At 42.6% G+C, this 14,545-nt stretch overlaps 1 protein-coding gene across 2 annotated transcripts in view; it reads right to left on the bottom strand.

The window, feature by feature from the left end:
• Positions 1-14,545, bottom strand: part of HNF1B (HNF1 homeobox B) — a 69,751-nt gene that overhangs the window by 51,322 nt on the left and 3,884 nt on the right. The window contains exons 2-4 of one of the 2 annotated variants that reach the window (XM_006881373.1): positions 12,982-13,181; positions 5,373-5,637; positions 3,553-3,785 (exon numbers count right to left, since the gene is read on the bottom strand). In XM_006881373.1, coding sequence (XP_006881435.1) covers positions 3,553-3,785; positions 5,373-5,637; positions 12,982-13,181 — 698 coding nt within the window. The remainder of the gene's footprint in view (positions 1-3,552; positions 3,786-5,372; positions 5,638-12,981; positions 13,182-14,545) is intronic. The other variant, XM_006881374.1, reaches the window with a different exon arrangement.

Here is a 14,545-nt window from a genome sequence, read left to right as displayed (position 1 = left end):
CCAGTGAGGGAAGGGCTCAGTTAGAGGATGCTCTGCTTCTCAGGGAAAGTGGTCCCAAGGGTGGCTTTGTCTTTGAGGTAGTCCAGCTCTTCTAGCTTCCATGCTGGTGTTTGGGGAGTAGAAAGTGATGGGAAGCAGGGAGGAGGCATTGGGACCTTGTTGCCATCCATTTCAACCTTAGAAGCTGCTACCATGAGACTTTTTTCCTTTTCTAAATTCTGTATTCAGTTACATTTTGGGCTTGCCTGGAGATCAAATCTTGACCACTGGGACAATGAAGAGATACTGCGAACAAAAGCCTTATTTGGAGTGCTGGGCTCTAGCCTGTTGGCCTAGGTAGCCTGGGATGCCTCCCTTGAGGGCTGTTAGAACCCATGGGCTTCCCTGGCAGCCTGAGAAAGGGGCACAAGGCAGTAGGGGGTCTCAGCTTCTGGACTGTCCAGGTCATAACACAGCAGCTGCCTCTGCTTCTAGGTCCTTGGCCAAGACACATCTCATTATTTCTCAGGAATAATGTCCCAGTGTGTGAAATGAAAAAGAAAATATTTTTGTTGCCTAAAATTCTTTTCACTGTAGCTTCTCTCTAGTAAGAGTAATGATGATAGCAGTTAAGATTTACCAGGGGAAATGGTTTTACATTCCCCCCCCCTTTGATCCCAAAGGGGCCCTGTGAAGTACGCCCTATTACTCAGAATTACAGATAGGAGACTCAGACATGGAGAAGTTATGTGAATTAGCTAAAGCTACAACTTACATTGTAGAATCATCGTTCAAAACTAAGTTAATGCTGGGTGTTTGTGGCCTTCTTCTCCCCCTACCCCAGAACAACAACACTAAGTTCAAGGAATCCAGCCCCTGGACTTGGGGCAAAGACTTGATTAGTCCAGAGTAAAGTCTGAGATAGTGAGTGTAATATACTCACTGAAAATAGGCATCAGAAGCCTATTGCTATAGGTTGATTCTGGCTGTTGCTATTCCTATGGTACAAAGTAGAACTGCCCTATTTTAAAAAAGCTCATCATTGCCATCAAGTTGGAACCGACTCATAGCTGACCCTCTGTGGATTTTCAGAGACTGCAAATCACCAGGAGAAGAATGCCCATCTTTCTCCCTAGGAGCAGCTACTAAATTTGAACCGCCCTCCCTTAGACTGGCAGCACAGTTCCTTACCCACTCGGCTACTAGAGTTCCTGTTTTCATCAGAGCTATGGGATTTCCAAAGGTCTAAATCACTAGGGAAGTAGCTGTCTTTTTTCTTCAGAGCAACTCCTGTGGACTCCAACTACAAATCTTTTAGTAAACAGCCAAGCACTTTACCACACCACTACCAAGATTCCCCGGAAAGATATACAGGGTTCTGTGACACACTTTGGGCATGTCACAAGGAGGGACCAGTCCTTTGAGAAGGACATGATGCTTGGGAGGGTGAAGGGACAGTGCAAGAGAGGAAGACCCTTGATGAGATGAATTGACTCATTGACTGGGGTAATGGGAGTAGGTGTGTCAGAGACTATAAGGTTATCTCAGGACAGAGCAGGGTGAATCGCAGGCATAAAAACATAACAGCAACAACATGATTGTTACTTCCTTTCCTAGAAAGATCTATGAGGGTCCAAAATGTAACCTTGATCCTCAGTTGGTTCTGAGGTTCTGGAGACTCATGATACCTTACTGGACTGTGAGATCCAAGGTGGTAGGAATGTGTATCTTTACTTATCACTAGCTTGGTGCCTGGCACTTGGAAAGACTTTAGTGACCATTTTTGTTCTTTGGGAAAGCAGAGCTGTGTTTGAGTCCTTCTGCTGCTGTTGTTATTATTTTGACATATCAGTACCTCTTTCTGGACCTCATTTTCCTTCTTTTATATGCTTCTCAGTTCTAACACTCTATGATTATTTTTTAAAGGTCTAGACTTCTGGGGCACCTCAAAGAATCTGTCTTCTAGTCGACCAGTCTCTTCTCCCAGCCGAGGGGTACCCAGGATTCATCTCACACCCATCCCACTTACTCTGTTTCCAGTACCTGCCCCTGCCCCTCTAGCCCCCACCCTCTGTGTCTCCTGTAAGAATACAGAAGGCTTAAGCTAACAACCCTGTGGTGACCTCTGTACAACCCCAGCTTGTCAGAAAGCTACTGGGCCTTTGTTTGCCTCACAGTCTCCCTGACTTTGGTGTGGAGATCACAGGTCCCTGCACAATGGCCATTGTCTTCACAATAATGCCCCTTGCCCCAGCCACGCCCCCTGCAGAGTCCAGATTCAGCCCTGGAGTCACTGACAGTGTTTTCTGACAGAATCCTGCCCAGTAGCAGCCACATGGCTTTTGCTGCTGTCCTCTGAACCCTGCTTTGAATTTCTGTCCAAGGGCTAAATTATTCTGCAATCAAGTCTTATTTGCCTGTGGCCATGTATTTCTCTCAAGAGTGACACAAACTTTCTCCCCATTCAGATGAACTCTTTTCTCCTATGAAAGTATGACCAAGGGACACTTTCAGCTCTGACCCAGACTGTGGCAGTTCAGGTTTTAGAGACCCTTCAGATGGGAAAATGTCAGTCTCCCTTGGGAGAGTTCCACGCTGTGTGAGGGCACGGTTGTGCAATAAACCTTTGAATATTGTCGGACTGGTGGTTCTAAGCCTGTCCTGGGCATATTAGTGACCACAACACTTGAATTAATGCTCAGATACAAAAGTCTCTTCTCAGAAGGTTAGCCAGCAGATAAGGAAGGAAAGTTTGCAGAATTACCTCAACGTAAAAATGGTGCTTAACTTCTCTATTGTAAGTGCCACTCCAGACCGAGAAGGAGACTGCACCCCATTTCGTCCACACAGGCCCCAGAGCGGCCCCAGAAAAGTGCCTGAATCAGTACTCAGCATATAAAGATGCTTTCACACAATGAGGATGCAGGGATTCCTTCATGATAAACCCAAACCACACAGAAGAGGCATCACTAATTCAGGCCAGGGTCTAGCACGTGGTCACACACTGAAGATACCCAGTGGCTTTTGGCCCTCTCAGCACTGCAGAGACTTCAAGTAACTGACACCATCCTGAACCCACTGAAGTACAGGAACCAATAAGCAAAACCTGCCAGTCGAATGGCCTTTCCACAGCCCCTGCTTCTGCTGCAGCCGGACAAGAGCGCCAGGGGTAGGACATGAAGATTCAGCACCATTCTCCATTGCAACAGCTGAAGATCCACCATCACGACTTCACGGCTGACACTTTGCACCTAACATTCCTCCAGGGGAGCTCTCTATAGAATGCGATGGCTACACCAATCCTATTGAGTCAACAGTCAAATAGAAGAATAAGGACTAGAGGACAGCAGCTCCCTAGAGGCTGAAGTATCTCTTACACAGAAATGTTGAACAGCAGTCAGAAACAGTCTGACCGAATCGTGTTCTTCTTTCTCAAGAATAGCAGTGAGAGGAGACCTGTCCTAGTACCATTCAAAGCATTTGATTTTATAAACATTCTTGGACTGGGTGCCACCTGCTGGAAATACCAGTTTAGTCCACTTGTCGAGGCAGTAAGGCCCAGACTCTGCTTACCTGACAGCTTGTTTGGAGGAGAGGTGCTGGACGGGTGTGGGGAGCCGTGGGAAAGCATGGGGTTCAGGCTGTGTGTCTGGTTGGAGCTGTAGGCATCCATGGCCAGCTTCTGCCGGAATGCCTCTTCTTTCCTGCGGTTTGCAAACCAGTTGTAGACACGGACCTCAGTGACCAGGTTGGAGCCCAGACCGTGAGCTTTGGATGGGGAAACGCCTCGCTGCAAACATTCTGCCCTGGGAATGGACAGAGGGGTCGTGGTGAGTATAGGTGGCCTGAAGAGGTTGCCAGTGCTTGGCCCCAAACGGAAAGTTTAGGTAGTCTTGGTTAAGAATGTGAGATGGCTGAGGATAGAACAGGAGGATGGGAAAAAATCCTGCCCTGAAAAAAAGCCAATCCAGCTAGTTGATGAAGATAGCTTGGGTAGGCTCTGAAGTCAAGTACAGAGCAAGTGATGCATCTCTGGAAATCAGGGATGTAGGCCTCTAGAATGGCTCCAGATGAAAAAGCAAGCTGGAATCAAGTGATTAGGGGATAGGTCCAGAGTGGGCCTTCTAACCAAAGGCAAAGTCCCTGGAAGCTCTCTGAAAAGCTTGCACACACGGACGAGTGAAGGAAGCCAGATTTTTTTATTTGTCCTGCAGGAGTTCCTTCAAAAGGCTAGCTGGCAGGTTTTATTGCTGGCAAAACACCACTGAATGCTGAGGGGCTTCTCCTCAGCACAGGGACAGAAACACAGACTAAGGGCTTTTTGGCCCATGGGGGTGGATTCTTCTGCCTTTCCACTTCTTGGCCTGACTTGCCTGGCTACATTCTCTGCCCTCTCCTCCCATGAAACTGACCCAAGCTAGAGAGAAAACAAAGGAAAGAGCCCACAGGTCTTGATCAAAGCAAAAAGTAGATTTTTTAAAAGGAAATTTTATTTTTTAGAGTCAATATCAGAGTCTAGGAAAAGAAGACAAGAATGAAAAAAAAAGTTTCCCAAGGGTTTCCAATAATTTTTCTTTAAAGTTACATGTAGTTGTTAAGATGAAAACAAACAAACAAAAAACCACCCCAAAACAAAACACCTGTTGAGCCATAATGGCAGGATGGTTTGAATAGATCTGACCAATTCTTATTCTTCTACCAAGTTTCCTTTTTTTTCTTATAATGAGTGCAAGACAATTGGTAAAGGTCCAAGCCAAAGCTTGCAGGTAAGGGATACATTTTCCCTGGCGTGTGTGGGCTACAAAATTCTCACTTCTCTTACAGCATATCTTATACCAATATCCTCCATAATGTTTTTTCTGGAATAATGATTCCTTGGGAATTAATAATAGGGGTTCTGTAGAAAAATAACTCCATGATTATGGCTAACAGCAAAATCAACAAAATCTAAGTAATTTCTTTACTGCAGGACTTCTCAGTGCCTTTAATGTATGAATTTATGTCATGAATTCCAAAAAAGGAAGGGAGGGAGAAGCAATGAGTAGTTCCCAAACTTATTTCATTAAGATTAAATAAGAGTAATCTTATTTCATTAAATTAAAATTAGAGTTCTGTGGAACCTAATTTAATCACATGGTGGTACAGACAGCTTGTTTGTCTGCTAATTGAAATACTCACCCAGCAGTGCCACACAATAAAGTCCTGGCATTCTACTTCTGAAAAATTAGCATGGGATGGCCTATGGAGCACACAGTTCCACATGGGAATGACTAGGAGTGATCTACTTGATGGCAGCTGGGTTACTAGTTACTGGATGATGAACATCACAATATCCCAGGACCCAGGATGGTTCTTGGGTTCATGTGTCTGCTTGGGTTAACTTCTGGTGTTACCTGTTGCATTCTTCCACTAAGGCCTCTCTCTCTTCCTTGCTGGGGTTCTTTTGACGGTCGTAGGCCTGGTACAAGATTTGCTGGGATGCGGGCCCCCATTTGAACCGGTTGCGGCGCATCTTCTTGTTGGCAGGCTCAGAGCAGGCATCATCGGACTGCCCAGGCACCTGGCTCTGTTGATTGAACTCTGGAAAGAGAAACAGCAGCTGATCCTGACTGCTTTTGTCTGTCATATTTCCAGTACTCTGGACTGTTTGGTTGAATTCTGAAAAGAGAAAGGAGTAGATTTGATAGGATCCGTAGCCTTTACCAGTAGATAGACAGACAAAGACAGCTTTATTCCTTTACCCTAAACTTTTCAATCTGCCATGATTGTGTAGGGGGCTACTGAGGTGAGTCCCAAGGAAGAGCCCCTCAGTCATTTATTTGACTCTTGCCCTTTGTAGAGCTCGAACACAGACAACCACAGTTTTAAAGACTCTAGCCCTCATACTTGAAGTAACACTCTGGATTCAGAACCCATGCGTTTTGATGTTAAGAGAATGAACTCAAACAAGTTTTAGATCTATTTGCATTTAGATCAAATATTCAAGGATCCTAAAAAGTTTCCCAGAGCCCCCCTTTCCTTATATATCCTGACTGTTCACATTTTAAAGGAGCCCTGATGACAGTTGTCAAAATGTTCCACTGCTCCTGAAAGAGCATGTGATTCAGGTGCACCACCTGAATCAAGTGAAAGAAATGTGTGGAACTCTGCTTCCCTAAAGATTACAGCCTGGCTAACTTCAGGAGCAATTCTCCTGTAAGTCACTATCAGTTGGTACAAGTAGGTGACAATGGGTTTCATTTGCTTTTATGCACATTGCAATGCTGAGTTCTTTACAAAATTGCCAAACCCAAAACTTACAAAGATTGTTTGGAAATAAATATTACTTTCACTTTATTCATTAATTGCTCTAAGTTAGAACCAACTCATATCTGATCCTCCAATTTTCAGAAGCTGTAAATTCCATGGGAGAAGACTATTTTTTCTCTCAGGGAGCAGCTGGTGGATTCAAATTGCCTGCATTTGGGTTGACAGTGCAACTTCCTGTCTCCTAGGCAAACTGGAGTTCCCTAGATGTAAGTAGAGCTTTGTGGTAGAAAGAGAAGATGCTATTTAGATTTCAAATAATTTCAAAGGCATTGGGAGTTTGTGTGTTTCTGTCTGCTGGGATTATTTTATGAAGGTGGGCGCCCAGGAGGAAAAGGACTTACAGATCTGCCCCTGAACTTGAAGTTTGGTAAGTACAGAAACCACTGCTGTCAGTTTTTGACACCATGGTGGCTTGCGTGTTACTGTGATGTTGCAAGCTTTGCCATGGGTATTTCAAATTCCAGAAGTGTCACCCATGGTAGACAGGTTTCAGAATTTCCAGACTATGAGACTCTCTGGTAGTTTACTTCTGAATAGATCTGTCTTGGAGAGAGTGACAAAGTTTCTCCTTGGAGGCTAGGATTTTGAAGTTTTATTTCACACACTTTGGGGATGTGGCCAGGAGAGACTGGTCCTTAGAGAAGGACATCATGCTTGGAAGGGTGGAGGGACAGTGCAGGAGAGGAAGACCCCGGATGAGATGGATTGATATAGTAACTGAGGCAATGGGGTTTAGTGTGTCGGAATTAGTGACATTGGCTCAACAGGGCAGAGTTCAGAGGTGCTGTACAGAGGGTTGCAGGTGACTCAATGGCACATATTGTCTGATATAGACACGCTCCTTAGGTTGCAAAGTACTCAGAATAGGAGTGGAGAAGAGCTGGTTCTTTGCTGTTGTTATGTGCAATAAGTCACTTTTTACTCACAGTGACTCTGTGCACAACAGCTTGAAACACTGCCTGACCTTGTGCCATCTTCAGAGTTGCACACAATTGAACATCTAGTATTTTCTACTTTCTGCCAAGGTCCATCTGACATCAGCACTGAGGCTTATCCCATTATTTGGAATTAGACTTATTTCTGGTAGTTTCTTGTTGGTTCACTACTACAACCACTTAAAAAATTCTCTTCAGCAATATTTTACTTGCATATATTAATGCTACTGATTGATAATACCACAATTCTGTTGGATCACGACATGGATCTTTCCTATTCAGTTTACTATTAGCTGCCTTCCAGATTTTTTGGCAAAAAGGGGTAAGTAACTCCAGCACTGTGTTTGTATTTTGGAAAATGTCAGCTTGTATTCAAACAAACCCTTTTCCAAGTGTCTTCAGAGTAGCTTGGACTTCTTTGTAAGTACCATGGGCTCTTGAACATGTACTGCTTTCTGAACTTTTTTTTTTTTATAGTGCCTGTGTATATATTTTTCATATTCTTTTGATATTTTCTGCATCTTCAATATTTTGCCCATAGAATAGAATACTTCACTATTGCATCTCAAGGCCTGGATTTTATCCTTCACTTCTTCAGCTCAAAATATGCTCCATCTGTCCTTTCCTTTGGGTTTTCTAACTCTAGAATTCTGTGATCTTTATCATAACACTTTGCTTTGTTTTCTCAAACTATTCTTTGAAATCTGTTCAGCTCCCTTTATCATTTCTTCCTTTCACTTTAACTTCTCTACATTCTAGATCACATTTCAGGGTCACTCTGACACTCATTTTGGTCCTTTCCCTTTCTGTCTTTTTAATGACTTTTTGACTCACCTCATCTTCAGTCATTGCTGATCAGTTCACCAAATCTGTTCCTCAAAGTAAAGTTGACCTTAATATAGGAAAGGTTCTGAACTTTTTTATGCTGAGGTGGCATAATTTAAAATTCAATATAGCATGGACAGTCAGAAGAATTACTAAGTCTCTGATGGAATAAGTAGCGCTGGAATGTTCTTTAGAAATGAGAATGGTGAGAATTATGTTCTTGTACTTTGAACATGTTATCAGCAGGAACCAATCTCTGAAGACAGACAACATGCTTGTCAAAGTAAAGGGTCAGCAAAAACAAAACCAAAAACAGACAGACCCTCAGTGAGGGTTATCGTGGCTGTAACAATGGGCTCAAATATACATCAATTGTGAGGATAAAAAGGACCTACCAGAGTTTCATTCTGTTGTATATCCAGTCACTCTAAATAGAATAGAAACTGACCTAACTACACAACAAATACAGAAGACTGTAGGCATTAGGCCTTTGTAAAAATGGTGCTTAATATATTGGAGGATAAATGCAGATGAATGATGCTCCCTTTAATTCCCAGGGCCCAGGTAGATTGTGACTCTTAGTATGTTTTGTTTTTTTTCCTTAGTGTGTTTTTTGTTGAATGAATAAGAGAAAGACAGTAGCTCAGGCTAGTAGTGATACTTTACCCTATATGGTTTAAGTGAGATTCAGTATTTACTTGAAGAAAGTTTATTGTCCTCTCCCTCACATCTGCATGCTTCTCCAGCACCACAACTCAGAGGCATCAATTCATCTTCCGTCACCCTTAGTCATTGTTTAGTTCTCTGGTGTATAGCAAGTAGTTGTGAAAAATATGGCCTAGATCGGGTGCACCTTAGAATCTAGACTGACATTGTTGGTGGTTAGCATTCTGGAGAGGTCCCTGAGAGCAGATTTTCCCAGTACAGTTAAATTTTTGATTTCTTCACTGCTGGTGCCAAGAGTGTTGATTGTGGACCCAAGCAAGCAGAAATTGTTAACAATCACAATCTTTTCTCCCTCTATCATGGTGCTGCCTGTTGGCCGAGTGGTAAAAAAAATCTTTGTTTTCTTGAAATTGAGTTCAATCCATATTGAAGACTGCAGTTCTTGACCTTCTGCAGCAAATGCTTCAGGTCTTCTTCAGTTTCTGCAAGCAAGGTTGAGTAATCTGCATAATACAGATTGTTGAGTTTTTCTCCAATCCTGGTACCACATTCCTCATTATAAATGTCAGCCTCTCAAATGACCTGTTCTGCATATAGATTGAAAAGGTATGGAGACAGGACACATCCTTGACTCACTCCTTTCTTGATTTTGAGCCATGCACTGTTTCCTTGATGTTCTGACAAGTGCTTCCTGGTCCGAGTATAGATGTGTGTGAGCACAATCAAGTGTTCTGGGATTCCCATTCTTTTCAATGTTAGCCACACTTTCTCTGGACAGTTAGAATCCAAAGTCCTTGAGGTTCAAAGTCAGGCAACTACGTAAGGCTTGAATCCCCTGTATAACCCTTAACCAAGTGTCTACACACTTCCAGCAGTGGGGAAGTTACCTACATGAGGATCCATTAAGATCAGTGTACTCCTAATTAGCATGGATTTACCAGCTGCAGGTGTAAGTAATCTTTGTTTAACCCGTTTAACCAGTTGCTGGCAAGTGATATGTGTTTCAGGTGATGGACTGAGCTTGCCACTGGAGCCTTTGATTTGGGATGTACTCCCTTTGAAGGATTCTCATGCTATGTTAGGGCTCTGCTTTCACTGGTGCCCAACAACTCCTTTAGATACCACCAAATAAGCTAACAGGAGGTCATGATTCAATGGGTTAATATGGGACTCTCGCCAAATTGCTTAATTCCAGGGTCAGTGGCATTGGCTAAAAACTCAAAAACCATAACATAGTCTTTTAGAACATGGAATCTTGATTAGGATGATGATGATGTTGACCCAAAAGCCTGTGGAAGTGTGTTTTTTTCCAAGTGCTTTCACTGTTCTTATGTTATTTCTCTTCTATATGTGTAGCTACTTAGGGACAATCATATAGGGAGAATGTTCTTTGTTCAGTGTGAGTCTGTGTTTGTGTCTTCTTTGCTCCCTCTGGCCTTGGGTGGCCCTGTGGAGTAAATCTGAGGAATACCAAAAGTCTTGATAATCTTGAGAACTTGAGGTAAATTTGAGATTTTCATTTTATGTCAAAAGTTAAAATAATGGTCAGGATTTATTGAACCACTTCAATGGTTAGGTCTCTGTGCTGAGTCCTTGAAATGCATCCCTTCATTTCCAGTTCTCACTACCTCTCCATATGAGAATTCTTGTCATCTCCATTTTCAGACTAGTTAAGTGACTTGGCCCAAGTAGAATGGATTTGGAGCTGGAGCCAGGATTGAATCGCCCAGCTGATGTATCAACTCTCACTGAAAACAAAACCCACATAACACATCCAGAGTACTCTCAAATCTCACTTATATGGGAGTAACAAAATCAACCCCTGAAGCTTTGTTTGTGGTATATGGAAGACACACTCAAGTGTCCCACAGTTTTGGAGCTCCTCCCTCTCTGCTACCCTTTGGAGAAGCAGCAGCCTGGAACCCAGCAGATGCCAGGATCAGCTGGGCTAACTGGTCTTCAAGTTCTTCCCCCTCCAGGAACCAGGCAGCAGCCTCTATCAGTTTTAAAGAATTCGATACCTGCACAGCCTGCACTTCTACCAACCCCCCTCCATCACCTCTTTGCTGGGTATTCAGAGGAGGAGAACTATTCATTGCTTATAAAAATCAACTTAGGGAAGCTGGCTCTTGCTGCCTCGTAATAGGCTTAAGAGCACACTTGGACATGGTAATTCTGTGAATATTACCATTCCCTGTGCCCCCTTGTTGTGTACTATTGAATCAGATTCCACTGGTACTGGAGGAGTTTGCCCCTCCTTCTCCAGCAGAGCATCTGGTGAGTTCAAACCACCCGCCTTTGAGATTACAGTGCAGCTTCTTGCCACTAGGCTTTTTTGTTTGTTTCCAAGGAAATAGGGAGTTCTATATAATCTTTTTTCTTTTCCCCTCTCTTCCATCTTATGTCCACTCCATTTACTTGTGTTCCTCTTACTTCCTCATTTTCACCCCTTTCATGTTTGTGTTGTGGTCACCCTTCAAAACTTTGGTTCCGACGTCACCTTCTCTAGAAAACCCTCTGCCATGTCTCCAGATAATTTAACAGCTTCTCTGCTGCCGCTTGTGTATGCCTGTGTAACAGCTCTTAGCAAGCTGCTGTCATTCTTAAACATTCACTCTCTCTCCTTAGTGATAAGGTTCTAAGTCCTAGACATGTGTATCCCAGAATCTAGCACAATTCCCACCCCTAATCCCCCAACAAGTCTTGGCATATAACAGATGTTCATATATGTATATGATGAAGTATCTTGAACTTTTCTCTTATGTGACTTTAAAAAATAACAGTGACACCAACAAATCTATCAGAAAATGCCATACATTTAAAAAAAAAAAAAGTCTTGTTCCAAACATCTTGAGATTTCGGGGACTTTTGTCTTTTTAGAACCTTCCAGATGACATTTTCCCACTCTCTTTCTGAGTGAAGTTCCATTGGAAATTGAGACACAACTCAAATTGGAGATGCCTTATTAAACTTGGATGGGGTTAAGGACAGACCTCAAGGATTCTCTGGAACTACAGAGAATTGCTTCAAGAAGAATTGCATTTCTAAAGAGCCAGTTACCACCAGCTGTAAGTGGACTCATACTTTCAGTGCTGTCTTCCCATCTACGCAGCAAATAGCTCTCACTTTGCTTTTTATTTCTACTCTGTCCTTTTACTTATGCTTCCAGAAAACAAACAAACAAAAAAACAACAAAAAACACCCAAACAAATCCAAAACCAACCACCCCACAAAATGAGATCACTGCCTAAAACCTTTCTTTTTCCATCATGAAGACATTTCTAGCCATTAGACACTGAGATAATAAATACGGAAACAATCACTCTAGAGCATGGCAATGAACAAGAACATTTTAAAACACTGGGCAACCAGTGAGAAGGAAAGAAGATTCCCTCCATCAAGTGGTGAAGACCACATCTTGTCAGACAGAGAAATCCAGGCCCAGAGAACAGTGGGGAGCATGAAATGGAGAGAAAATGTTCATTAAAAAAAGGGCCAGATTGAAAAAAACAAAAGAAAACCAACCATAGCTCTGCAAGTCTACATTGCTAAAATAACAAAGCATCATTCGAATTATTATTCAAATGCAGTTCCAACTTCCCCACTCTTTAAAAGAATTCCCAGTGCTCCTGGGAGAAGAAGTCTTGGGACAGAAAGGAAATTTGAGAATCAGCTAGATTTCAAAATGCAGACACCTGCCTTAGCAGCAGTTTCATCAGACAGTTACCAGCTGATGTCTAAAAAGGTTAATTTTTGTAAATGTGAATAAGCGCCTTAAAGTATCTCAGTACTCAGTCTGCTCCCCAGCAGACTGTTTGTTGTTCCAAATAAACAACATCACAGAGGCAGGTTCTGAAAAGATCTAGGCACACCTTGTGTTGTTTATAAAATAGTTCCTCCAGGGGAGGAAAATAACTGTTAGTGATGTACTAGGAAATTTCTTTGGATCTCTGATCTGTAATCTTTTGTATCAAGAGTTACAAATCAAAGTTGCTTAGCCAGCTTTGGGGAATATATTCTGCTCTCTTCACCTACTGGTTTCAAAGGGAAACAGGGGTAACTCGGTCTCTTGCATACACTGAAGGAGGACTTTTCAAAACAACTAGTTGTACTGCAAACGTGAATGCCAAATCCAGCTGCCAATTGTCTTGTATCAATCTCACTCAGTAGACATCTTGGCGAAGGGGAAACCTAGGCAGCCCAGGAGGATCAGAACCGGAGTAAAGGCCACTCCAGGTTGAGGCCGGGAGAGGGTAAGAGCACTTACGTCGGGCGATCTCCCGCTGCTTGCGGACGTACCAGGTGTACAGCGCAGCTCGCTTCTGGGTCTTCATGGGCGTGCCCTTGTTGAGATGCTGGGAGAGGTGGGACTGGTTGAGGCCGGTGACATCGACCACCTCCCTCTGGGGAATGTTGTGTTGCTGCATGTAGCTCTTGATCATTTTGGCAGCCCTCCAAGGGTCGTCGCTAGACAGACAAACAGACGGTTAGGAGGCCAGTGGGCGATGCTAAAGGAGAAGATAGGTCTTTGCTGGGGTTTGACCTCAAGTCTGTGCAAAACTTAGCTTCATTCATTTCTCCACCTAATCCTACTTGGGAGGGACAAGAGGTCAAAATGGAATCTAAATAGAAGAGGTAAAGGTACCTGTATAGCTCACTCTTCTTCTATCCCTTTTCCGACCCCCCTCCTTTATTTCTTTCTTTCTGAGATTAGGAAGGAAAAGATAAAGATAACTTTCCGTCTTCAGGACGAGAGGGCACTGCTAATCTCTGCTCCCTCATTGAAGGGCAGGTGGCAGAGGGGAAGCGCTCTTGTTTTATTTTGTTTTCCTTCCTTTCCCTGCGATGTGAGAAACTTTTAAAAGAGGCCTATTAAAAAGTGGAGATGCCATATACTTGCGGCTGGGCTGGTCCTGCAGAGCCAGTGGAATAGCTTCAGTTTCCAATTGTTAAGGAACTGCAAGCCAACCCAAAGGTTCAAATTCATCAGCTGCTACATGGAGAAAGATAGGCAGTTTACAGCCTCTGAAAAACCCACTGGAGGGCCAGCTGTGAGTCAGTTCTAATTCTGTGGCAATGACTTTTCATTTCATTTCAGACTAGATCTCCCTCAATATATTCCCCTCTGAATGAATACCTCAGTTTCTTATCTGTGAAATGTGTCCACCTCCAGATAAACAACGTTCAGTTATAATGGAGACTTCCAAGAGTAAAAGACTAAGTAAATTCTAAGTAATGCTCTGGACTAAGGAATCAATCATACCATGGAAGTAAGACAAGAGAAATTAAAAACAAAACAAAACAAAAACACACCACCAAAAAACAAAACAAACCAACCACAAAAACTCGTATTCACAACCCTATCCCCCAAAGAAAATCTAGTCAGGAAAGTAGTTTTAATTTCCAAATAAGATGTTAACAATCTCAGACGTCTTGATGTCCTATATTCTTACATCTCTATTCTGTTTATTCTAAGGTAAGAATATTTGGAAACCAATGCTTTTCATAAATGTCAAGCCTGAGACAGGAACAAGCCAAGCTTTTCATTTCTTATAAACCCAGCTGTGCAAAAAAAAATCTTTTGAAGGCCAATGTCATATTGCTTCATTAAAAAAATATTGATTTTTATTTATTTAAATTTTTTCAACTATGCCAACATATTTTTTTCTTAGTGTATAGGTGACTAAAACTAGAAATTATGGCAAAAATATGCAGCTGCATATTTAACATAAAAAATCAGCACCCCTCTAGTGTATGCTACTGTATACATGAGCTGATGAGATGTGGAAAAACAAAGGGAAACTAATTTCTTGTTAAAAAAAAAATATATA

This window comes from Elephantulus edwardii, unplaced genomic scaffold (assembly GCF_000299155.1).
Source record: "Elephantulus edwardii isolate Elephantulus edwardi_28Jun2011 unplaced genomic scaffold, EleEdw1.0 scaffold00015, whole genome shotgun sequence".
Taxonomy (NCBI): Eukaryota; Metazoa; Chordata; class Mammalia; order Macroscelidea; family Macroscelididae; genus Elephantulus; species Elephantulus edwardii.
Note: the sequence above shows the minus strand (reverse complement) of the source record. Positions and strands in the feature narration are given on the sequence as shown.